Here is a 25,593-nt window from a genome sequence, read left to right as displayed (position 1 = left end):
CAGCCTCTTCACACTCTTACCTGGGAAATGCTTCCGCAGATCAGATCTGCTTTTTCTAGGAGCCCTGCCTCAACTGGCCCTCTCACAGACACCCCTGCCTCCCTGCTCTACGTGCCTCAGCACGCAGACCTGTGGACCCACCAGGATTCAGGTCCCAGCAGCCTGGCCATTTCATGATTGCCCAATGCCCTCTTGTCCTCACCAGATGCCCAGCCCGGTGTCCCGCTCTTTAGCCCCCCAGACACCTTCCTTCTGGTGGATCTTCCCCAGTGGGCACCTCGGGTAGAAAACCATGGAGCTCCTGGACGCGCACCTTCAGCTGACCCTGTTGCCGCCCTGGAGACTGAGGGCATGGCCCCCCTGCCCTGGGTCTCTTGCCCAGGAAAGACTCCAAGCACCTCACACCCCATTAGGCCCTGCCCTGCTCCTGGCTTGCCCCCCTTTCCCAGGGAGGCCAGAGGGGAACCCCAATGCCTGGCCCCAGGTCCACACACCTACCGCATCCCCCAGCGACTCTGCCTCGGTCCCGGGTGAAGGAGAAGTCTGTCTCCTGCTGCCTGGATGCTGCCTCGACCGGGCTCCATCTGCACCTTCTCTGCACCCACGCCCCCCTGACCGCCCTGGTCACCTCGCCTTCTCCTGCTGACTCTCCATCACCACTGACCCTGAGCCCTGGGCATGGCTTCTTGCTCTGATGGCATCCCCACCTCTCTTCTCCCTTCATGGCCACTTGTTGCCATGTCCCCATCCCTCCAAGCAGAGCTTTTTGCCCCTTGCCTTGCTTCCTTCCTTCACTTCAGGCCCCTAACTTCAATGGGCACCCCTGGCCTCTCCCTCCATGGCCCCCCACACTCCCAGCTTTCCTACGGGGATGCCCCTTCTTCCTGTCAGCCCTCCAAACAGGGGTGATGCTCCTCGGGTGGTGCTCCTCAGGCCCTGTGCCGGCTGTCACTGCTCAGGCAGCCCAGGCTCCCCGCAGAGCCTCCAAACCACAGCTTCAGCCCAGATGGCTCTCCTGCTCCCACAGGGTGCCTCCTGATGTCCCCATATTAGCGCACAGCCCTGGCCAAGTCGGACATGCAGGGATTCCCCTCTGGCTCCTCCCTGCCCACTTCACCTGTACATCCAGACCATCACCAAATCCTATCAGCCTCTCCCCTGAGACACGATGACCCCCTCTGTAGCTGCCCCAGCCCACACGCCATGGTTCCCACCTCTGTGCAGCCCATGCCCCGCCTTGGCCTCTCCAAGGGGTCCTGATGCTCCAAACAGCACCATCCTCAAAGCCCACAAATCTCTCCTGGTCCCTCCAATACTAAGCCCGCCCCTGGGCCTGGGGGTAAAGTTTGCAGGCCTTCCTCCTTCCCCCTCTACACCTGAGCTGCCTGGAACTTCCTCTGGTCTCCCAGACCAGCCATGACCCTGTGCCACAAGGGCTCGGTCCCCTCCTGGGGGATGCGCTGGTGTTCTTTGCTCTAACAGCCAGGTGGCCAGCTATATTTGTGTTGCCTCATCTCAGGGGGCTGGTGTTTGGGGCTCTCTCTGCCAAAGCTCCCCTCAGTCCCCCTTGCATGGTGGGCAGAAGGCTGCCAGGTCACAGAGCAAACCTTCCCCGGCAGTCAGCACTGGGGGCCTGGACCACCAGGCAGCAACACAGTGGGGTTGCCAAAGCCACCAAATTCCCCCCATACCCTGCCCGGCTGTGGGACAGAGGCTGGGCTGGAGCCAGACAGGTATTTTATTGAAAGTTCACAGATACAAGAGCTCTGAGCAGGGTCACAGCTTGGAGGAGATGGGGTCAGGGAAGATAGAGTGAGTCCCCAGATGCTGGCAGCCCCCCCAAACCGGGAAGCTCCCACAGAAGCCCTTCTTGCTGGGTGTCAGGTCAGAGGGGCCCCAGGAGCCTGGGAGGGGAGCACAGGAGGTCAGGGAGGGCAGCCAGTGGAAGCCAGGGTGCAGCAGCGCAGGGAGACACCCACAGACCCCAGAAACAGGCAGAGGCAGAGGGTCAGGAGGCAGAGAGGGTGCGCCGGCCCGAAGCTCGCTGCCCCTGTACTATACGGAGCTTCTGACGGCCTCGCTGCCCGGTTCACAGCTTCAGGGGGGACTCCAGGGCACATGCCCTGCTCTGCCCCACACGGCATCCCGTATCACATCAGTCGTGAAAATGAACATGTCTCAGTGCTTTGTCTCCACGGCCGGCGGTGCCCGGTGGGGTCTTAGTAGTCGGTGAGTGGGTACCGCAGGAAGATGAGGACAAGGATGATGCAGGACGCTGCCAGGGCAGAGCTGGTGATGTTGAACAGCCGGGCTGTCTTGGCATCTTCCACCGCTCCATTCAGGTCGTTGAGAAGCTTCTTGTCCCGAACCTGCAGCCAGAGGGAGGAGGTGAGGCCAGCGGCCAGAGAGAAGGAAATGCCTAGGACTGGGAACATCTATGCAAAGGGCATACAGGAATTCTTTTGTGTTTCTTTTTGCAATTATTCTGTAAGTCTGAAATTATTTAAAACAAAACAGGATCGGAAAAAATATTATTTGATTGAAAGTCGCTAACAGCACATCTTAAGTGTTCCTACAACCAAAAAACTATAAACCTCAAAAATGATAATTATGTGAGATGCAGCCATTAGAAACGACAAATACCCACCATTTGCTTCAACGTGGATGGAACTGGAGGGTATTATGCTGAGTGAAGTAAGTCAGTCGGAGAAGGACAAACATTATATGTTCTCATTCATTTGGGGAATATAAATAATAGGGAAAGGGAATATAAGGGAAGGGAGAATAAACGTGTGGGAAATATCAGAAAGGGAGACAGAACATAGAGAGTCCTAACTCTGGGAAACGAACTAGGGGTGGTGGAAGGGGAGGAGGGCGGGGGGTGGGGGTGAATGGGTGATGGGCACTGAGGGGGGCACTTGAGGGGATGAGCACTGGGTGTTATTCTGTATGTTGGCAAATTGAACACCAATAAAAAATAAATTTATTATAAAAAATTATGTGAGATGATGGACGTGCTAACAGACCCCCTTATTGCAATCATCCTGCTGCAGGTACGTGTATCAAATCGTGTATTAATGTATGCAAATGCACAAATCAATGTATCCTTTGGACTTATACAATGTTGCATGTCAATTGTATCTCATAAAGCTGGAATCAATAAATGGATATATAAGATAAAGGAGGAAGTTGGTCTCAGAGAGTTGTATGATCAATGGAGGATTTAAGTGTGCTCTACTCTGATCGGTCTCTCTGATCTAAAATTAACAGGGATTATCTGAGAATAGGTGCTTTGCATAAACAGAAGCGGTGGCAGTCCCCGTGGTCTCTGGGAAGGGATGTTAAGATGCAGGGAGTGGGTTGGAGCCCAGGAAGTCTTGGAAAGACAGTGGGGAGAGCTGCATCCATTTCCAAGATTCTCTGGTTGTGAAGAGATGTTCTTCAGGAGGAGGTCACCGTCACCCGGGATAAATCTTAGGATTTCCCTCTCTTCAATACTTTCTTCTTCCACAAAGTTCAAGAAGTGTAGTTGGATATGTGGATGGATGAGAAGGGAGGGAAAATAGACAAAAAAGATAGTGCAACGATTGCATGGATGGATGAGATGACTTAAGGAGTAATAGAGTGGGGGTGAGCAAGGATGAGTGTGAAGACAGGTACATGATGAATGGATGCACATGGCTCAGCTAGAGGAGAGAAGGGATGGTAGATGGCTTGAAGGATGAGTGGATGTATTGATGTATTGATGTATTGGGTCAGAGAATGGATGGATGGCTGATAGGTAGAATTGGTAAGTAAGATGGAGAAAGTTACTGAGAAATTGATGTTAGATGAATAGTTAAGTGCACTGATGTATAAAATAGGTGGGGTGGGATGGGAAGACAGGGAAGGGAGGAGGAAGCATGATGAACATGTATAAACACAGATGAATGGAGGGTTGGGTGACTATTTGGATGAGTTGAAGGGAATAAAAGAAGATGGATTGGTGTATGAAGGATGGTGGGTGGATGGATGAATGATTGGATGGATGGGCAGGTAGGTGGGTGGATGGGTGGGTGACTGAGTGGGTGGGTGGATGGTTGGATGGATGGCTGGGTGGATGGATGGGTGGGTGAGTGGATGGGTGGATGGATGGGCAGGTAGGTTGGTGGATGAATGGGTGAATGTTGGGTTGGTGGGTGAATTGGGTGAATGGATAGATGGGTGGGTGGGGGGATGGGGGGATGCATGGATGGTTGGATGGGTGGGTGGATGATATTGATATTCAGGAAGCAGGTAGTGGGCAGATATGTATACACAAAAACTGGCACAGTCTCCCCCATCTTAATCAATCTTTCTCACTTTCATTACTGGGAAGTCCACAATCTTCTGAGCCAGGGTTGAGCAGCCACCATGTCATTATATGTGCTCCTCCCCTCTTGCCTGCCTTCCCAGCCCTAATTCAAGCCATGGGCTCCCTTTTCTGGCCATCACACTGAGACCCTAACTTTTCTCTGCCTCTGGGCTTCTCTTGTCCCCTTCCTCCACACTGGTTGCAGATTTTGCAGCTCTGACCATCTTTCCCTTCTGTGTCTTCCACACAATGAAATCCAAACAACTCATGTAGTTTTCCAAATCCTCACTGCATGGCCATGGCTGGCTTTCCAGGACTATCTTCTCGTCCTCCACAGAAGATGGTGGCCCTGCAATCCTCCCAGATCACCCCACCCTCATGTCCTGGTTTACGTTTTTTCCATCTAGAGCACCTGTCCCCTTAACCACCCTCGCCCAGCGAAAATGGTGCCTCCTCCCATAAGTCTCCCACACCCGACTCCAAACTTGTCCCAAATCAGGAATGAAGTATTCTTTTGAAGCACTGGGACACTTCGTCCACAAAGGTGTCCTCTGTCCAACCACCTATTCGTACAACATCCTTTGACCACTCTGATGGTCAGCCCTGCCTTGGCACCAGTGACAGCAAGATGAAAGGGTGGGTCTGGTGGGATGGGCAGCCATGACGGGGTCACAGAGTCTCTGATGGGACGTGAGGGCTCAGCCAGAGTGAGTCAGTGGAGTCTTTGGATGGAAGACCTAGATTTCGTAACAGCCCCTCAGGCTGTGGGAGCAGCATGTTGCAAACCGAGGTGAGCTCACGGAAGGGCTGGGGCAGGGTGCCTCTAGTCGGGCTAGGAAATGGCTGAGAAAGGATCTTAAAAAGCCTTGAATGCCGAGATGAAGATCCTGGCTCTCACTTGGCTGACAAGGGGGAGCCAGCTGGTCATTAGGAGCAGCTCATGCCTACCGCGAGTGTGGAGAATTGGCGTTCTGTGTCTCTTTTCCCCCGGACACTAGGCTGAGCCATATAAGGCTGCAATCTGTGTGTGGCTGACCCAGCCTGCGCTGGCCTGAACTGGCCCACGTGGGCGGGGACGGTGGGCGGATGGTTTGATGGGTGGACGGACAGGTGAAGGCAGACAGGGACACAATGTTGTTTCACACCACCACCACCCCCAACCCCGAACGCCAGCCTCTGCCCTGCTCGTGAGTGCTTGCTTAAATGTCGCTTCAGGGATCCCTGGGTGGCGCAGCGGTTTGGCGCCTGCCTTTGGCCCAGGGCGAGATCCTGGAGACCCGGGATTGAATCCCACATCAGGCTCCTGGTGCATGGAGCCTGCTTCTCCCTCTGCCTATGTCTCTGCCTCTCTCTCTCTCTCTGTGACTATCATAAGTAAGTTAAAAAAAAAAAAAAGTTGCTTCATTTCAGTTTGTTTTGTGACCAGATGAAGGAATGAGCTGAGCTGAAGGTGGCTTGTTAAGAGCTCACTGCTCTTAAGGACCAGGCTGGGAATTTGGCCAAGGCCTTTTGACCCCAAGTCTGTCAGGCGCCCTTGGAAGTGCCCATGACCAGCCACAAATGGTGTAGGGTGCAGCGGGCCAGGAGACATGCAGTGGATGGACAGATGGACAAATTCCCAGCTGCAGGAACCCGAGCCAGCCAGTTCTGACCACCCCCTGCCCCGGCCAGAGATGACTCACCTTGCACCTCCTTTCCTGGTAAGCCTTGAACTTTGCTGCCCTGGCTGTCCCCCAGGAAGGACATGGGGGAACAGCTCCAGGGTGGCGTCATAGCTCCCTTCTGCCCCCCCCAGAAGCACTGATTTCTACCCACCTACCCCCACCCCAGTGCAGATCCTGCACCATTCAGAAATCTGTGACCTACCTACAACCTGCACCAGATGGACCTGCCTTGTGCCAACCGGTGCCCATAGCCGAGCCAAGGGGAGGAGGGGACAGCTTCCGGACAGGAGCCCATGTCCACAGGCCATCATCAAGGTGTGGCAAGAGGGCACCAGGGGAGGCAGAGCCACACACCAGCTGCCTACCAGCCTCCCCACAACTGTTCCCTTTGCTTGGCACTGTTCCAGTAGAGCCAGAGCTGAGGTTGGCCCAGGACCTCCATCCCCTAATTTCTAGGGACCCCTTCCCTTTGCTGCCCTCACAGCACACACATGCACACACACTCATGCACCCACATGCACACTCACATGATGCATTTAATTACAGGCACACTCACTTATATTCATGCACACACTCATACACAAGCACAGTTGCACCTATACACACACACACACACACACTCAAGCCCACATCTGATACACTTACATGCACAAATACACACATTCGTGTACTTACAGCCACATACTCATGCACACACGTTCACATGTGGAATTATACTTATACATCCATACCGACACACACTCATACACATGCACACTCGCACCTTCCTGGGCACACACACTCATGCATACATGCACTCACACACACACACACACTCACTCACTCACACATGGTGGAGCCCTGAGCTCAGTACACAGGCCTGGAGGCGAAGGTGCGTCTGGTGGTGGGTGATGCTGATGATGAGTCAGGAGGTGGAGAAAGCCAGGTGGCCAGGGAGTGTGATGCCTGGGGCAGGGGTGGGGCTGAAAGATGCACAGAGGCAGAGCTGTCCAGCTTCCATCCTTCCTCCCGGGCCAGCCTCCCTGGCCTAGACCCTCCTGTCCCTCCAGCCCCCATGTTCCATTGCAGCCCCACCCTACTGCCCCCAAGTCACTGGGCCCCTGCAATCAGCAAAGTGCACCTGGTCTTGGACACACAAATCCATGGATAGTGATGATCTGGCTAGACGCGAGCCCAGCCCTTCCGGAGTGACAGGGAGATGGGTCCTGCTGGTTGGGCTCTGATAGCCCAGAGCTCTTCAGTCCTGACACACTTGCACAGAGCTCTCCACCTCAAATGTGAGTGGGTCACAGCCTCTTTCCTGCAAGCTCGGTCCATTCCTTCCCGCTCTGTCCCGGGGACATGTGGTCCTGTCTGCCTGGCACCCAGCTCTGCTCCCAGCCAGCTCCTCTCACAACAATGAGGGGCTTCTGGAAGTTGTGCCCACTCAGGGTGTGGGGTCAGGGGTGCATGGGACATATTTGTGTCTCTTTTCCCCAGGCACCCTGGCCACCAGGACAGTCTAGAAACCATAAGAGTGGGAAGGCAGAAAGCAGGGACTTGATCAGAGACCCCGTCTATCGTGGCCTCCCGAATGCCTGCCTGGTTTCAGGTTCCCTCTGAGGGCTTGGAGGAGGTCTTCTGCACCGTCCTCCTGTCAGCAGGGCAAGGGCTCCAAGGGTCTTCACCAATGTGCTGGCTCCGTCCCCACCTGCCCAGGGGCAGCTCCATGACCCCCGCCCAGAGGACAGGATGTCGGGCCCTGGGACTGCTCCACAACGACTAAGCGGGCTGTGTAGAGAATGCAGTCCTGTGGCCCCTCAGCCCTGTCAAGACACCCTGGCAGCTTCCTCAGCTCAGCATGGGGACGGGCAGCCCCTCCCTGCTGGCTTAGAGCTAGCCAGTGCCCATGTGGCTCTGGATCCCATGAGGCGGCCCCCACCTGCCAGCACCCACTCCTCCTGCCCCCCGCCCCCGCCCAGCTCACTTTGAGGGAGTAGGCCAGTGCGATGAAGCCCAGGCAGCAGAAGTTGAGGTAGACAAAGTTGAAGATGGACCACAGATAGTAATCGTTGACCTCGGTGGTGTCTGGGTAGACCTCGATGACTGTCGTGGGGTTCGTCATGGTCTTCTTTTCAGCGAGGTGCTTGCAGGCCTGGGGGGCTCCAGAGGCCCGCACGCTGTCTGTCTTGCTGCTCTTGGACTCCATGGGGAACAGGGTGGGCGCCATGGGGGGCGATGCTGAGGGCTCAGGGGCCGGGGCCGCTGGAGCCTGCAGGGCCGGGGGCTTGGACACGCAGGCAAAGCAACCCTTGGGTGAGCCTGCTGGGGGCCTCGGAATCCAGAAGGCCCCGTCCAGGGGGACTCGGGCTTCCTGGGCGCCGTCCGTGGTGCTGGCCGGGGCTCCCAGCGGGGCTGGGCACTGGCCGGGGCCCTGGGCCTGGAGGGAGGAGGAGAGGAAGAATGAGCCAGGTCCTGCCCGCCCTGCAGGGCTTGCCCTGTCGTCCTGCAGCATCTCCCCTGCGGACTCACGAGCAGCCCCAAAGGAGATGGAAATCCCCACCGAGGCAGCCAGCTGCCAGGCTGCCACTCACCTCCCCCACCCGCCCCAGCCACCCTGATGCCAAAGCCCTTCACAGCAGCCTTGGCAGAAGCATCGGGGGCTTTTCATCACTTTGCCATCTGCGCACAAACATTCACCCACTGACACACAGCAGCAACACCCCCCCCCCCATACCCAACAATGCCCCGACCGACAGGCTGTTGCAATAAACAGAGCACGCCAGCATCCATCCCAAACACCCTGGCACACACAGGGCACGCAAACCCACAATGACAGCGTCTCAGCCACTGTCTGGCCACCGAGCAGAGCTCTCTGGAGCACCTGCAGGCTGACACCCGCTGACACATTGGGCACTAACGGCTCTCCAGACCCGGGGCACACCCGTGCGCTGAGATGCTTCCAGGTAAACAGCTCCGCACTGTGACACGCAGCGTGCACACACACAGCCGACGCGGGCTCGGATGCAATGGATCGCCGGGGTATGGAAACGGCCGCTGCGGGCGCCCCAAACTCCTGCGCGTCGTCCCCGCCCCCCACCCCGGCCCAGAGTGGGCGGCCAGGACCCCGAGCGCTGCCCGCTCGCAGGGAGCCACCCAGCCGGTGCCACCCAGACGCGCAAGGACACTCTGCGGATCGCGCACTTCTTCAGCCGGGGACCCGGGCGGCGGCGCCCTGCACCCCCGGGGGTCCCCGCCGGGGTCTGCCGCAGCCGCACGGACGGCGCGCCCTCACCTGCTGGTGGCTCCTCGGCGGGCGGCCCGACCCCTGCGCCGCCGTCCGCGCGTCCTTCCGCCGGCCCGCGGCCCCTGTGTGCCCGGCCGCTCCGTGTCCCCGCGGCCCAGCCTCGGCGGGGGGAGCGCGGGGCTGGCGGCGCTCTGTCCCCGCTCCTGCGCTCCCTCCGCAGCGCCAGGCCGGCCGCGCGGCTGCAGCCTGAGCCTGACTCACGGGCGCCGGCGGGCGCAGCCACCTCCCCGCCTCCTCCGCCCGCAGGGTGGGGGCCCGGGCGCCGGCCGGAAGCCCGACCCGGGGGCTGCAGGGCCGGCGGGGCCGCGCGGGGCTGGGGCCTCCCCCACTGCCACCCCCAGTCGCCCGGCGGAGCCGCCCGCCTCCCTGGGCCTCCCTCTTGCTGAGCCCCCAGCCCCTGTGGCCTCTGCCTCTCCAGGAGGGGGCATCTCCATCCTCCTGCTGGCCTCCCCTCCTCACATCTCAGTCCTGCCTTGGCGGAGCCCCCACCCTCCCCAGAGCCCGGGTACCCCAGCCGGTGCCCCTCCCAGCACATCCCCACAGCTATCCCGACCCCACCTGCTCCCCTTCGCGCATACCCCTATCCCCAACCAAGCCCCTTCCAGCTCCCCAACTGTAGCACCTCTGTACAGTCCTGCCCTTCCCTGTGGCCCCAGCTGTGGGTCCACGGAGTCTAGGCCTTCCCTGAGCCTTGGTGGCCCTCGCATGGCCCTGTCCTTTCTGACCCCACCCCCGTGGAAGCTCCTGACCCCCTCTCCCCAGATCTGACTTCGTGCACCCCAGCCCAGAGCCCCAGGCCCTACCCCTGAGGTTGCATCCCTCACTGAGTCTGGCCTCAAAGGCCATGATCTCTCACTGGTTGGTCCCCTCTAAGCATGGGGCCAGATATTCTCCTCCAAGCCCCCCAATGACACTTGTCTCCTTGGAGACAAGTCCACTCACCTGCCCATGTTGCTCTGCCAGCCTGCCTGTCCCACCTGGGCTGTGTTCCCTGCAGATGTCCCTTCCTCTGACCCACGCCTACTGGCCCAGCCCCAGCCTGCTCCGGGGACCTGCCCTCCCTCTAGGCCCTCTCTCTCTCATACTTGTCCCCATATAACCTTTCCTTCCTGCACAAGTCCCAGTGAGTCCCGTGTACAAGGGAGAAAGAAGCCCTGGCCCTCTCTGTGTCTCCTGGAGACCCACCTTGCCATGCCGGTGCCCTTTGAGCTGGGTCCTCTTCACCAGCCCACCAGCCTCCACAGACCCCAGGCCCTCCAAAGCTCCCTGGGAGCTGCACCTATGTGCGGTGGTCCTAGATTGCCTCCCCAGCTCCCCCTGACCAGCTCAACCAGCCTCCCCTGGCTCCCCGAGCCTCTCCTCCGAGCCTGGGTCTTCTCGGGGCCGCTGCTGTCCTGCAATCCTCTGCCTCCCTGCTCTCTCTACCTCTGCATGCGTCTGAGGTTCTGGGAACCCACCTCTCTGGATAGGCCCCAGCCCCTCCCCGAACCCTCCCCTTCTAGCCCTGCCCCCGGCCACCCTGCCAGGCCTCATTGGTGGCTGTTAAGAACCCCAGGAACCTCCAGGAGGTTGATAAAACCCTCCGTGAGTGGGAGGGCTCCCCAGCACCAAGCACTGGGGCCACCACCCCATCCTGGCCACACTCTCAGTGGAGCCAGGCCCAGTCCAAGAGCCCACAGGCTTGAGGGAGGATAGGGACTATGGGGGTACCAGGAGTCAGTTCTCCCTCGCTGGCCCCTTCCCAAGGGCCACAGTAACAGGCACCTGGACCCCCAGGCCTCTGGATGAGCCTGACCTAAGACGGAGCCTACCTGCGGTCTGGACGCCATGCCACCAGGTCTCCCGGGGCCGGGCACTGCCCCACCTGCCCCAGGCTCTGTCCTGGGGCCACTCCAGGCAGGTAGGCTGCAGGCAGTGGCCAATGGGGCTGGTCGGAACAAGAGTCCGGCTTGTCCTTAGGCAGCAGGAAAGGGGCGCCCGGCCCACCGGAGCCTGCTTCAGGTCCCAGGGTGGAGTCAGGGCCCTCTGCTCCAGGCGGTCTTGAGGCTGCCTCTCTGAGGGCCCCAGAGCCCAGAGCAGCAGTGGGGAGGGTACTTTAGCCCCTGCTGGCCTCCACCCAGTAGGTGAGGGAAGGCACTTGACTCAGGTCGGGTGTCCTCCAGACAAGGGCAAGAGGCAGGAAATGCCCACCGGGGCCCGCTGGGCTGGTGCAGAGCATGGCAGGCCAGCCAGGACCAGTGCCAGGCGCTGAGCTGGGCTCCCCGCGGGGATCTGCTAAAGCCCTGGCGAGGAGTGCCCTGTTATTACCCACCTTCTAAAGACAGACTGGAGGCTTAGGGCTGGGTCAGAGGGGCTGGATCTGAGCCCGGAGTCAGAGTCTAGGGTCCAGAGGCTCCCAGCCAGCAGCCCAGGGCAGTCATACTGGTCCTGGGCCCTGCTGGCTGGGGGTCTGGAGGCTTCAGCCTATGCTCATCTACACAGCATCTCAGTACGGGCAGGGGCCTCCAGCTGTGCTTGTCCCTGTGTCCCAGACCAGAGGGGACAGGGTGTGCAGGGTGGAGGTAGCCCTGTGAGGCCAGGCTGGGAGGAGGCACAGGGGTGTTGGGGAGGGGCTGCCTTCTTCCTGGCCGGCTCTGACTCCAGGCGTCCGCGCGCACAAAGGCTTGGGTGACACTGTCTCCCCAGCAGCCTTGCCAGGTCCTGCAGCTCTGCTCCCTGCTCGTATTTCAAGTGCAGAGAACACAGGGCACATGTTTATGAGCCTCCTTGCAATTCTGCTTGAGTGTTTGCTAAAGGTGCCAGCTGGGGTTCAGTGCTGGGGTGCAGTTCCCTGACCCCTAGGGCCGGGCCAAGGACAGCCACAGCCCTGAAGGCTGAGAAGGCACCAGGACGGCGACGTCTGTCATAGCTGCCATTTCCCTGCCTTTACACCCGCAGGGAGTGGGCTCTAGACAAGAGTCTAGAGCTGCTGATCCCAGAGAGAATTCTATCCCAAGGGCTCACAAACTCCTATTTATCCTTTCAATCCTCCTGGCAGATGCTTCCAAGTATGCCTCAGCAAACTCCCAAGAGGCCAGATCACCAAGGAGGTCGCTGCAGCCCAGGAATCCCGAACTGGGATCCCTGAACCCTGAGACTTCAGGCCCCCAGGTTGGCCTGTCCAACATCGGCTTGCTTTGCAGAGACGGCATGCAGGTGCCGGCCAGGAGGCCCAGAGGGAGGCAGGTTGCCCACTTGCAATCAGCACCCTGGAGGCTCCTGTCCTAGGCTCTAATGGGGGGTTGGGGGGACCGGGGAAGGCCAGGGCCCCACTGGTGGGACACTCCCCAGGGATGCATGGCAGGCACTCACCTGGGCCATGCCCTGAACACTGTGCCCACTGCAGGCTCTGGCAACCTTGCCTAGTCCTGCCCTGCAGCCTCTTGCCAAGGCCACATCCTGCTGGTCACTGCCCCAGGCCTCAGGACCAGCCAGCCCTCCACTGGTGAGGTCCCTTGTGCAGGGCAGGGGGGCTGGGGTCTGGGAGCCAGGGCACCTCCAAACGTTCTCCCCCCGCCTGGCTGTGAGTCAGCTCTCTGCAACAACAGCTCACACCAGCCCCACCAGCTCCTTCCCACCAAACACAAAACACGCCAACACAGAAAAAAGAGGCCCAAACAACTGTATTTTCAAGTCAACTTTGGCTCCGGGCCGCTCAAGAGCGGGGAGCTGCAGAGTAGACGGCACCACCCCCTCCCCTCCTTCCCTGACCCTGGACCAGTCAATGCCCTCCTAGCTGGGGTCGAGCTCCAGAATGACCCCAACGGCATCACAAGGCTGGCTTCTGTCCCCTGGCCCGACCCTTCCTGCTTCTGCTCCTTCCTGCTTGTCCTAGGCGTTGGCCGGCCCCTTCCTCGATGGGCCTACACAGGAAGGCAAGTGGGGCCAGCAGCACCCAGCTCCCGACCCCAGGCCAGGGGCAGGAACCCAGAAAACAGCCTGGCCCGGGGTGGGGGCTCAGCCCAGAGGTCCTGCCTGGGCAGCCGGGCCCGAAGCACAGACCAGGGGGTGGGGGGGGGCAGGAGGAGGAACTACTTGGGTGAGGGGTCCTGGGACACACAACTGATCGGCTGCCAAGCCAGGCTGGGGCTTCCAAGTTAGTGAAGGGGCTCCATGCTCTGGATCAGCCTACTGGCTGCTGCCCACACAACCCCCCCCCCCCCCCATCGCACAGACAGACAGACGGGCGGGCGGGCGGGCAGGCAGCATTTCTGTAACCAGGGCTGGGGAAAACCACAGAACAGAACGGCGAGCCCGGCAGGCCGGCGCCTACGGAGCTGGGTTATGAGTGTGAGTTTGAGCGTGAGTGTGTGTGGCAGGGGCGGCCGGGAGGGTGGGGCAGCTGGCCTCCTCCTGCTGGACTCCTTCCTCTCCAGCGGGCAGGCGGCTAGAGCCTAGTGGCCTGGGCCAGGCCCACCCGGTTCTGGTCCCGGTCGAACACGGTGTAGTAGCGGCCGATGAAGACATCACCCAGGATCCAGAGAGGCCCGCCAGGTGGGGGGATGTCCATGCCCATGAAGCCACTCAAGCAGATGGTCTTCCCGCCTTGCGAAACCTGGGATAGCCAGGGTGGTAAGCACCTGGCCTGTGGCCAGCCCCGCCCCCTGCCCCGCCCCCAGCCCACCCGTGCTGACCTTCAGTGTATAGTCCTCTGAGGACAGCTTGTAAAGTTTGCCGCCCAGCTTCAGAGTGACATCGGGCAGGGTGGACACCTTCTCACAGGGGATCATGTACTGAGGGAGAGAGAACAGAACAGCTCAGGTGTGGTGTAGGGGGCTGTGGCCCAGGCACCCTGCCCATGCTGCCCGGCCCACTCACCTCGCCCTGGATCAAGGGCACAGCTCCGATGGCCTTCTGCAGCTCACGCACCTCGTCCACGGGGCCCACTATGAGGGAGGTGCCTGTGTCCACGATGGCCTCACAGCCTCCCTTGCACAGCGTCAGGCTGCTGCCCACATCCACCCTGCGGGGAAGGGGTGTGAACATGCCGGCCTGCATTCAGGCTCAGGGTGGGCCTTGACAGGCAGTCCCCTCCTTCAGGCACCCCCCCACCTCTGCCACAGCTTTGCTAGAGCTCAAGAGGCCAAGAGCAGGTGACCTTTTAGGTGCCAGCCTAGAAGCCACAAGTGGAGGAGGCCCCGAGCTGAGGGCCCAGGGGCTCAGTGGGGCGCCAGGAGGTAGCAATGGACATCCAGGGTTGGTGGGGTGCAGGCTCAGCCTGCCCCATCTCTCCGTCTCCACGCTGGAGCCCCTGCTCCCAAGGGCTGTAGCTAGAGACCTGGTGACGGAGGGCAGCAAGGGTCCCCCACACAAAGCACGCTCCCGGCAGAACCAAGTGGGGCCCCTCCCAGCACTCACTGCTCCATGTGGACCTGCCAGTATGCCTTGCGGGTGACATTGAGGTAGGACAGGGGGCCCGTGTAGTACTTGGAGTCCGTGCCACCCAGCATCAGCTCACCCCCAGGCTGCGCATTGGGGTCCCTGGGAGAAGAGAAAGCGGAGTCAGCCACCGGCCGTGGGTCCAGCCTGACCGCTGGGCAGGACAAACACAGGCTGTGGCCAAGTCAGAAGGGGTGGGTAGGGCTGCAGGGATGGAAGCTCCAGAGGGGTCACAAGAAGGAAGAGGACTTCCTCTCCCTGATGGGTGGGGTTCCAATCCCACACCCGGTGTGGCCTGCAGGCCGCGCTCCTGCTCAGCTCGCAGAGGCTCCTGGTCTGCCAGCTGAAGAAGGCCAGGGTCAGGCCAGCTGGCAAATGGGGAAGTGAAAGCTAGAAGCCAAGGAAGGGGACCTCATCTGTCAGAGGAAAAAAGAACCCGGGAGGGCTTCCAGGAGGAGGCATTGCATAGCACCAAGAATTGAGCAAGTTCATTCCTTTCCTAGGGCCTTGTGCCGGGTGTTCCCCAGGATGTCCTCACCCTCACCCAGCTCTCGTGTTCAGCTCACACTGCTCCGGCCTCCTGGCTCCCCTCTAGACTCCGTGTCTGAGCACACCACCTTCCTCCTGGCTGCTCCCCCTCAGAAGCACCAGGCCAAACCCCATCCTCCCTCTACACCTGTGATGTCCAGTTCTCCCCCTGCCTCCAAAATCAGTGTGGAGACCAGACGGCTGCCTCCTGGGTGCTCCCCACACCAGCCCTGCCCCATCACCCCCTCACCCAGGGAGCCCTGCGCCTGGGCCTGGCCAATCCCTCGCCCTGGTCCACCTGTGTGGGGTCATCCAGCCTCCCGAGGACAGCTCTGCCTCAAGCAGCGGTGGAGTGTTCACTGCCGAGGGCTGGGGCTGGGCAGGAGGGGAGGGTTTGGGGCTGGCATTTGGCTGGAAGTGCCTGAGGCTGGACCCTGAGGGCAAGTGGCTTGTGGGGTGAGGAGGGGGCATGCAGCATGGTGACAGGCAGCGTGGGCCATCTGCTCACACTGCCCACACCTCCACCCTGGGCACACCCACATCGGGACCTCTGGCACCGCCCTGGGGGGACTGAGGAGCTCCTTCTCCAGGACACTGCACACAGGTCACCCACCCTTCTGTGTGGGGCCACCAGAACACTTGGTGCAGCTGCAGGGGGGTGGCGGTCACCTTCCCTGGAAAGCCTCCAGGTCCCTCACCTCCAGAGGTCCTACCACAGACCAGGGCTCACAGCTTTGTCCCCTCCGGGCTGTCGGTGATCCAGGGGCCACATCGGCCCACCATCAGACCTCGGGAAGGCTGGGCTGACCCAGGAGGAGCTGCCACGACCCCTGACCAGGGTCTGGTTCTGCAGCGGTGAGGCCCGCTGCGCGGGAGCCTGGGCCTGCAGCTCGAGCTCCCCAGAGCCTGTCCAGAAAGCCGCCCGCTCGTCTGTCAAGGGGTGGTCAGAACCCCCTCCAGTCACAGCCACAGGTCAGGAGCCGCAGCCTGAGGCCTGGTGCCTGGTGAGTGGCCAGGGAGGCACAGCCCCAGCCCCCTGTGCTCAGCCACACAGCTCTGGGCCCCTCCCACCCCACCTGTTCAGGTAGAAGGAAAAGATGTTCTTCTCCACCAGCTTTTGCTGCATCAGGTTGTCGAAGACAGGCAGCACGTTGTTGACGGAGATGCGGGGGTAGGCCATGCCCAGGATGCCGTCAAACTTGGCCGCGATGAAGGTGATGCCCGGCTGCTTGGTGGCCTCCCCGAAGGTCTGCCTCTCCACCTTGATGCCAGCCAGGCCCGACAGAGCCGACTTACAGGGCACCTGTGGGCCAGGGTGTGGGGGTCAGAGGGCCACGCACCCAGGACTCAAGACAGAGGACCCCAAAGGAAGGGCTGGTGACGCCGGGTGGGACACAGCTGGGGGCAGAGACGTGGGTGTCCACGGTCGTCAGGACAGAGGGGTAGGCTCCATGCTCAGCCCTGATTTTCTGGCCCCACCCAGGCCTGCCCCGGCCCTCGGGCTGCCGGAACCCCATGACCCGACCCCATGACCCAGCTCAGCAGACTCAAGGCCCCGCCACCCCTCCCCCACCTGGGACCAGCCAACCACCAGATAAAGACACAGGGCAGGATGTGGGGACAAACGGCTGTTTGAGGCTGACACCCTGACACCGGGAGCAGGGAGTATGCTAGGCAACATCCTGTTTTGGGCCCTCAAAGACAGGAGTAGGGGACTCCATAAGGCAGGTGGGTATAGGGGCTGTGCCCTTGCAGGAAGGTCCCCGACCACCATGGCCCAGCCCACCCCCCACACAAGGGACAGACCCAGCTGGCTGGACCCTGGCCATGCCCTGCCGCCTTCCGGTCTGGCTGGGGCTGGGAGGGGGCTCTGCTCTGCCCTGTTCCAGACCCTTCCAGGTAAGTGGCACCCCAAGAGGTCACAGAGGTGCAAGCAGAACCCTTAAGGGCCTGCCCACCACCCGCCTCACCCCAAACAGTCTCTGCTGCAGGCAGGGTGCGCAGCAGGCCCTCCAGCGTCTTTGACAAGGGCTCCCAGCATGTCTCTGCCCTCCCCGACCCCAAGTCCCCAGGCAGTGGCAGGACCCTGTCCGTGTCTCCAGGCCTAGCCCGCAGGGCCCAGCAGGCACCTCAAACCCAAGGCATCATAACAGAAGCCAGGCCCCTCGGACTGGCACCTCTGCCCGGCGGCTGGCTGCTAACCACTCCCCAGGTCCTGGTCCTGGACTCCCACCTACAGCTCTCATGCCCACATCCTGGTGGCCCCACTCTCCCCTATAGCCCTCCTGGCCGTCCCCACACTCCGAGACACACGGGGCCAGCTCTGCTCCCGAGGCCTGCCCAGCGCAGCCCACCAGGCTCTTCAGCTCCAGCCTTCGCTCAAGCTGTCTCTGCCATCCTGGCTCAGCTGCCCTACCTTGGGCTGGGGCCGGGGTCGCCAAGCCGTCTGAGCATCCCCGGGCCCAGAGGCAGCCTCACCGCAGACTCACCGACACGGTGTCCTGACTCAGGTACCCAGAGAGGCTGCCCGAGCCGTAGTGGATGTCGAAGGACGTGCCATTCTTCACATATGTGCTGGACTTGCCACTGTTGTACTTGTGGTGGATCCCTGTGCCAGCCGAGAAGCCCATTAGCTCGCCACCCTGGCCAGGCCCTGGCCACCAGCTATGGGGCCCCCACCAAGCCACTCCCCCAGTGTTGGGGGGACCCGTGACCCCCCAGCCTTGGTCTCAGCCAGCACCGGTCTGCCCCATCCTTGGAAGAGAGGCAGGCTGGCACAAACAGCCCCAGAAAGTGGGGTGCCCTGCGGCAGGGTGGAGGGGCCAGGCCTGGCTGGTGTGGCTCAGAGGCAGAAGTCATATGGTGTCCAAGAAGGGCTGAGGCAGAGCCACTGAGAGCCCCAGGCCTGCCCTGCTGGCCCCAGAGCCTTGGGGGGAACACACGCCCGTGTGAGGTGGGGGCCGGGTACCATAGTCTGCCTGCCTCCTCCGGCCCCACAAGGCTGCACCCTGACTCACAGCAGGCGATGTCCAGCAGCTTGCAGTGGATTGAGGGGACCCACAGGTTGGAGGAGCCGGTGTCGAAGACGACCGTGAAGCACTGCGGGGGTGTCCCAATGCCGATCTCGCCGTAGTACTGGGCCTGGCAGGGGAGCAGGGTCCATTAAGGCTGCGCAGGGAGGGCACCCATGTCCCCAGAGGGCCTAAGAGGGAGCCGGACTCCGGAAGACTCAAGACAGAGAAGGGACACCCAAGGTCCAGACCTATTGCTGCTGACCACACCCTCTGTCCCTCCCCAGCCCTTGGTCCTCATACCCTTGGGCACTTGGGATTCCCAGGCCCCTGGGCACAGCTCCACTCCTGTCTGACCACATCAGGGTGGCGGAGAACCACCCCTTTGAGAGATGAAAGCAGCAGTCACATCAGCTGGTCCTCCCTGAGACTTGGAAGACCCCTCTGTCTCAGCTCCCCGGGGCCCCAGCAGGGAAGACTTCCTCCTCACGACGGGGGCCACGTCATTCTCTCCCTGCCCTTGCCCCATAGGGTCAAACCTGGAGGACTTCTAGGTTGAGGCGTTGGTGGCCAAAGGGAGGAGGAGGTACATCCTGGAGGCTGGAAGTGTAGGCTCAATCTCTCACTACCTACACTCTACATTCACTAGTCTGGGCCTCAGTTTCTCCATTGGCACACAGGGGAGGAGGGCAGCCCGGGGGAAGCCCCAGGTACTGACCCACGGCTCAGGGGAGCATGAAGGGGGCACAAGCCCCCCTGAGCCTCAAAGGGAAACCCCATCTTTAGGTGCTCTCGCAGGTCAGAGGACACAGGCACTTGGATGTGAGATGTGAGCACTGCCTGCCTGGGCACCCCCTCTCCAGGGAGGGAGCCTGGGCCCAGGTCACCATGGGATTCCGGGTCCAATCCCAGCCAAGAATCTCTCTCCTGACACTTGGCTCCGGGGAGAGCCAGCAGCTGCTGTCTCATGACCTCGCAAAAGTGTCCAGATTTGGGGGGGCTGGGGGATGACTCAGCGAATCTCCGTGTGTGCCTATGTATGTACACATGTGCTTGAGCTGGGGGATCAGGAACTGGTCAGTCAGGCCTCGAGGCAGGCGCTCCCCCGCCCTCCCCCCTCCGCCCCCCGGGGCAAGTCACATGCGTAGGAGGCCATAGCTTCTTAGCACCGTTGGGGCTCTGGCCAGACAGGTCACAGGGCACGGCCCCCTGTCCCAAACCCAAGTGGACCAGAGCTAGGTCCTTGCCAATCAGGGGTAGCTCTAGGGCTGCCAGGCTGGGTCCCAGGGCCTGACCCCAGAGTTGGGACCAGGCTGACCCAGCCCCAGCTTACTGTGGGGCTTACAAAATATCCCACCTCAAGCCTGTCTGCCCCTCCAGGAGCACTGGGCATGATCAGGACTGGCCACTGACCAAAGAGGAAGAAAAGAAGGCATGACTGGGTCATGGGTGGCTCCAGGCCTTCCAGCAGGACAGACAAAAACAAAAAAAGCTCCAGAGCAGACAGTTATTTATGCCTGGGCAGGCAGGCCAGGTGACCCGAGCTCAAGGACCCTGCAGCCTCTGAGGGCCTGGGTCTGATTTAGGCTCCTCTACCCCCAGCTCATGGCCCTGGACCGAGCTTGCTTATCCTTAGAGAGTGACCCTGTCCCCCACTCCTGCAGGCTGGCCTCAGGAACGAGACGACTCCTGATGTTAATGGTCAGTAATACGCACTGGGGGATGTCACAGCACGGCGGGGGAGCCCCGGACACCCCACCTGTCCTGCCAGCCCCCACAGGACCAGGTCCAGCAGGGGGACACAAATGAGAGTCCTAGGGAGGGGGGGCAGGGCCAGGAGGAGAGGGCGTGGCTAAGCAGAGGCCCCACCCCTCCCTGAGCAGGTGAATCCTGCAGAGCCACAGGTGGCTGGGAGCTGAGAAGAGTGTTTCTTGGCTGCCCATACAGAACTTTCCCTAAAAGCCATCTCCTGCCGGAATCACTGCTAGCTGCCAGCCCAGTCCCACCCCAAGCGGACAACCGCCATACTCACGTCCATGTAGTTCCTGAGCATCTCAGGAATGGGTCCCCCAGTCACTGCGGGCGCCCCCTGGGCATACTTTGAAATGGGGCCCTTGGCAATCAGATCCTCCACGGGGCCCCCCAACTCTGTCATGGTCCGGCGGACAGAGGTGAACTTGTGCAGAGGGATTCTGTGGAGAAGAGGGGGCAGGGTTCATCAGGGCTCCCAGCTTCCTCAGGTCTGCTCTGTACCCCCCCCACTCTCAGCCACTGGCAGCTCCAGAAGCACCCCCCACCCCTCGTCCCCACTGTGCCCGCTCAGGTCTCTTCTGGGACAGCGGCCTGCAGGGTCCATTGGGGGCATCAGTGTCACCTCTGCCCAAAGCCCTCTGAGGTGACCCATCCACTCGGCCCTCGGGAATCATGGTGTTCTCCACACAGACCCCACGCAGACATGCCCTCAGTTTCCCTGTGTGCCTTCCCGGGCTGGCTCTCGCCTGGCCATTGGACAGGTCTTCAATGCTACCACATCTGAGAAGTCCTCCTTGGCCATCCTTCAACATGACCCTGTCTCCCTCCAGGGCCCTTGCCAATGCAGTAGTGAATCCATTTCCTGCTGGCGTGTCCTCTGCCCTCTCACGGTGCAGACCCCAGGAAGGCAATGACTGCGCTGGAGTGCAGGGGGTCTGTGCCTTCAGGTCTGCCTTCCTCTGAGGCACTCCATGGCACCCCCACTGCGAGCCCCTGCCTCCCAGCCTTGGCGGTCAGCCTGGGCAGAAAGAGCCAGGGGTTGAGGTCAGGTGCCCGGGGTCGCCTCCCCTGGCCTGCATCCTTGGCTCCTCCCGGGTTTCAGCTGGCACCCCGCTCCGACGGGTGCAGGAGGCGGGTCGGGAAAGCACCCCAGAGCACATGCAGACAGCTGGATGAAAGGTCCTCCCAGCCCAGGGGTTTTGGGAGTTCAAGGTCACAGCTGGCCCTTCCTGGCAAGCCAAGGGCATGCTTCAGGAAGATGGGACTCTTGCCCAAGACCTGGTAGGCTGGAAGAGTCCAAGGTTCTTGCCTGGGTGAAGGGGACACGCCCTCCTATAACCCAGGCATTGATGCCACTGGTCCCACACGTCTTGGAAGAGGCGTGTAGGGCTCTGCTTTGACTACCCCACATGGCGGCAGACTCGGTTCCCCACAGCCACCTGCCCTGGGGGGTGGGGGGTGGGGGTCTTGTGGGTGGCAGCAGGGTAGGCTCAGCCCTGCAGCTGGATCCTCACAAAGACTCCATTTGGGGCGACGTGCCCCCAAGCCAAGCCCGTGGTGAAGCCCACGCAGGACAGCCCTTTGGCAAGGCTGAGTCCCACTCGGCCCCCAGCCAGCTCTCACGGCCCTGTGGCCTCACCCACCTGCGCACGGGCCAAAAGCCCACAGCAGAGGTGGAAGGATGCCTTCCCAGGCCAGGCACACAGGCCCCTGGGGGGGGCAAGAGTGGGTGCGGGAGCAGGAGGGGCTGGCCCACTGCACCCTCCCCCACCTGGGAAAGCAGGCTGCCTTGCACGAGTGGGAGGGGGGGTGGCGCCAGTCCTCAGGCTGGCTGGCGCGCCGGGCGCAGCCCTGATGCAGGCCCCCCGCAGGCCCCCGTACAGGGGACGGGCCTCCAGGCCCAGGAAGGCGCGGTCCCTGCAGGGGCAGGCGGTGCCGGCGGGGACGCCTGGTGCAGCCCGGTGCCGGCCGGCGCTCACCCAGCCCCAGGCCCTGTCCCCGGGTAGCTCCCCTCTGTCTCCCAAACACTTGGGGGCCCCCAAGGTCAGAGGGGGTCCGGCCGAGCCCTGCGCTAGGAGCCCCTGGGTCCGCCCGAGTGTGACCACGCCCAGTTGACAGCTGGCGGCGGGGGGCGGCGTGGGACGCACACCGGGTCTCCAGACTTGCACCCGCGGGGCGCGGAGGGCGCGTACTGCAACCCCACCTGTGCTGGGGGCTCGGTCAGCCCGGGTCCCCGCATCCTCCCTCCTGCAGCCTCCTGCCCCCCGGGGCTGACTCCAAGGCGGGGAGAAGAGGGCCGCGGGGGGGCGGGAGCCCTGGACGAGGCCCCGCGAGGCGCACGGCGGCACCCGGGGCGCGCGGGGGTCGCGGGGCCTCACCTGACCAGCGCGGCGGCGGGCGCGGCCAGCAGGCCGAGGACGAGCAGCAGCAGGCTGGGGGGCTGCATGGTGGCGGCGGCCGGGTCGGAGCGCAGCGCCGCGAGGTCGTGCGCTTATAGCCGGGATGACGGCGCAGTTGCCGAGTCAGCTGACCGCACTGTTTGCAACCGGGAGGGTCACGCGGGCCGCGGCCGGCGTGCGCGGGGCGGGGCCGGGGCGGGGCCATCCGGGCCGGGCCCCCGCCGGGTCCGCGCACGGCGCTCGGGGGCGCGCACGCCGGCTTCCCGGCTCCGGGACCGCCCGCCGCGCCCCGCCCCGCCCCGCCCCGCCCGCCCGCGCGCGGCCTCGGGGGTGCGCGGTGCTGCCGCCGCGGTCGCGGGGAGCCGGCGGGGCACTCGGGACGGCGGCAGCCGGGGGGCCCCCGAGCGCGGGCTCCTCCCCGCACCACACCCGCGGGCTGGGCACCGCGTGAGGCCCCGCAGTCCTTCCCGGGCCCCGGCCTCCCTCTCCACGCCGCTCCTCGCACCTGCTGCACCGCCTGCCCACGCCCCCACCTTGCACCTGCTGCACCGCCCTGGCTCATTCCCCCCGAGCCTCTTCCTTCCCACTCTTCCTTCAATCCTGGGGATCGCCAGGGCTTCACCCTCCGTCCCCCCCCACTTCCACCTCCCCGAGCAGCGCCCATCTGACCCTCCTTGGGCAGCCCTGGGTCGTCTTGCCCCTGGGGGCCCACTGCCCCTTCCAGGTCCCCGTTCGAGGGATGCTGCGTGCGCCGCGGGGTCAGGTAAGGAGCCAGGTCTCTCACCTCCAAGTCTGGGCTCCTTTGCACCGGCCTCGGGAGAGAGTGAGTCCCTCACTGGAGCCAGTGCCCAGACCTGCTGAGGCCACAGTGAGCCACTGCCCCCTCAGGGCCCCCACCTCCCCTAGTCACTAGTGATGTCCAGCTTGCTGCCGCAGGGATGGGCCCGTCCACTTGTCCAGCCCCAGTTCCAGCCAGAGGAGGGGCAGGCATGCAGGAGGAAGGGAGCTTGGGCAGGTCATTTCAGAGAGTCCATGTGGCGAGGAAGTTAATCAGGAGAATGTGCGAGGAAGTGGCCTTGGTTGGGAGCAGGCCTCTCTGGGGAGCTGGCATGTGAGCAGGAGGTGAACGCTAGAGAACCCTCACCAAGGGCACTTCTTGAGTGGTGCTGCAGCTACCTCACTTGGACGGGGTGAACCGGTTCAGTGGCCCACGACAGGCAGACTGGGATTCCCATCTTTTCTGTGACCACCGTGTATGCTGGGTTCACCTGGTGTGGTTCTGGGTGTGAGGGCTAGAGCCAGGACCAACCAGACAAACTCCCTGCCTTCCGAATCAGACCCCGGGTGCCCAGGTCCTTGGCTGTGCTCCAGGCAGGCCCCACAGTGGGAGCTCTGCATGGGGCATTATCACCTCCCTCCTGGCAAGTTGCTATCTCACATGCATCACTTGGGGTCTGGATGGGCTGGATACCACAAACACTTGAAGCTGGTCCCAGCCGGCGTCCCCCTGGGTCCCCAGCACCCACTAGACCATGCGTGTCCTGCGATGCTCAGATACAGATGTATGAGAAAGTACACCTTCAGAGAGGCCCATCTGCTTCTTCCACAGAAGCCCTTACAAGGCCAGCAAAGCTGCTGGAGGGTGTGTCAGAGAGGTCACAGGGTGATCTGGCAGCCAGCTGTATCTGGCTGGGGCAGGTGCCACTGAGGCTGAGACCCTGGGATTTCCCCCGAAGATAGTGGGGGCTGCCGAGAAGGGACCCCTCATGGCCTAAAGCCATGGCTGGACACATGGCTGGAGAGACCATGTGTCCAGCCGTCCCGTGCAGAGCAAGGACATCATTTCTGTGCTGTTCCCATGACCCCCCAGCACCCAGAGCAGGGCCTGGCATGAAGTGGCTGCTGGACAGTGATGTGTGGGAGAGACACATGGGCCCCCTAGACCCTGGCTTGTGCCCCCTCCAAAGCTGTTGGCCCCGAGCAGTGCTCAGCGTCCCTGGCTGGCTTCCGTGCTCCTTCCCCCAAGGCTCTCAGGGTTGCCCTGATTCCCTACCTCTTCAACACCCAGGAGAGCCTTGGGGTGGAAAGGGAGTGGGAGAGGCTACCCCCAGCCCTGCAGCTGCTCCCAAAGGGCAGCCCGGGGCTCCCTCCCCGGTGGGCAGTGCTACAGGCCATGACTGCATAGGCTGGGGTGTGGGCTGTGCTGGGCCTCCACTGGCTGGCACCAGACAAAGCCGTGTTCCCATATTACACAGCTGCTCTGGCCTGGGGCCTGTGGTCCCTGAATTCCTGTAGCCTCAGTGAGGTGCAGAGATCCCAAAGAGCACCCTGTCCCCTGCCCCTGCCAAATGTGGTGCAAGGCCAGGAAGAGGTACCCACCCCTGCTGGACCAAGGGCAGTGGGCCCAGAATACAACCACAGGGCTTATGGGCATGCCAGTGCCCACTGACCGGGGGCCCCAGGGCACACCTGCTGGGAACAGGGCTCCTTAAGTCAGTTCAGCAGGTGTGAGGGTCCCAGAAAGCTGGATCCAGTGAGGAGCCCGGTGTCTCTGGCTCCTAGTGGTGGCCGCCAGAGGATGTCCAGCCTAACCCTTGACTCTCTAGTAGGGAGAACCAAGGCCCAGATGGGTAGGGTAGGCATGGGTGAGTCAGGGAAGGAGAATGGGTTAGAAGCCATTTCTCACTTCCACTCCCAACGCCTCGCGGGTCAGCCCCCCTGGAACTCTGTGTACCCCTGTGTCTTTCCCCGACACAACTGTCCAACACCGGCCATGTGCCAGGCACTGCTCTGGGTGCTAAGAAAATGCAGGGGACAGGCCAGGGGATCAGAGGCAGACAGTGGACAGGAGGAGCAGGTTGCAATGAAAGGTGATGGGTCAGCTCACTGGGCAAGGGCAGACTGAGCACACTGGGCGGGGGCAGAGGGGCCACCCTGCAGGGCCCTGAGCAGATACAGAGGAGGGCCCGGACCAGCATCACACCACTGTTCTGAGAAGGGGCAGGGGCAGGGGTGGCCAGGGGACAGCAGGAGGCTGAGGTGCCTAGGCCAGTGCGGATGTTGTTTGGGTCAGGGTGGTGGTTGAGGAGGCGGTGAGAAGCCGCCAGATTCTGCATTTCTGAGGCCAGGCCAGTAGGATTTTGCGATGGACTGGACAGTGGTCTGTGATAGAGGGGTCAGTACTGACTCAGGTCTGTGCAAA

The 25,593-nt window shown here is 62.0% G+C and overlaps 2 protein-coding genes across 2 annotated transcripts; both read right to left on the bottom strand.

Moving 5' to 3' along the window:
- Window positions 1-1,720: 1,720 nt before the first annotated feature.
- On the bottom strand, window positions 1,721-11,127 carry IFITM10 (interferon induced transmembrane protein 10). Its single transcript, XM_072790443.1, has 3 exons — window positions 11,095-11,127; window positions 7,964-8,416; window positions 1,721-2,369 (listed from the first exon to the last, which is right to left on the bottom strand). Exons 1-3 carry the CDS (start codon window positions 11,110-11,112, stop codon window positions 2,220-2,222), a joined length of 621 nt encoding a protein of 206 aa, XP_072646544.1. The 5' UTR covers window positions 11,113-11,127; the 3' UTR covers window positions 1,721-2,219.
- Window positions 11,128-12,927: 1,800 nt separating this feature from the next.
- Window positions 12,928-22,561, bottom strand: CTSD (cathepsin D). The gene is made up of 9 exons (XM_072790442.1): window positions 22,371-22,561; window positions 20,273-20,432; window positions 18,247-18,370; window positions 17,719-17,837; window positions 16,306-16,532; window positions 14,681-14,803; window positions 14,141-14,285; window positions 13,957-14,055; window positions 12,928-13,877 (listed from the first exon to the last, which is right to left on the bottom strand). The coding sequence occupies exons 1-9, from the start codon at window positions 22,436-22,438 to the stop codon at window positions 13,710-13,712; spliced, it is 1,233 nt and encodes a 410-aa protein (XP_072646543.1). The 5' UTR covers window positions 22,439-22,561; the 3' UTR covers window positions 12,928-13,709.
- Between the last annotated feature and the right edge of the window lie 3,032 nt (window positions 22,562-25,593).

This window comes from Canis lupus, chromosome 21 (genome assembly GCF_048164855.1).
Source record: "Canis lupus baileyi chromosome 21, mCanLup2.hap1, whole genome shotgun sequence".
In the NCBI taxonomy this organism is placed as follows: Eukaryota; Metazoa; Chordata; class Mammalia; order Carnivora; family Canidae; genus Canis; species Canis lupus.
Note: the sequence above shows the minus strand (reverse complement) of the source record. Positions and strands in the feature narration are given on the sequence as shown.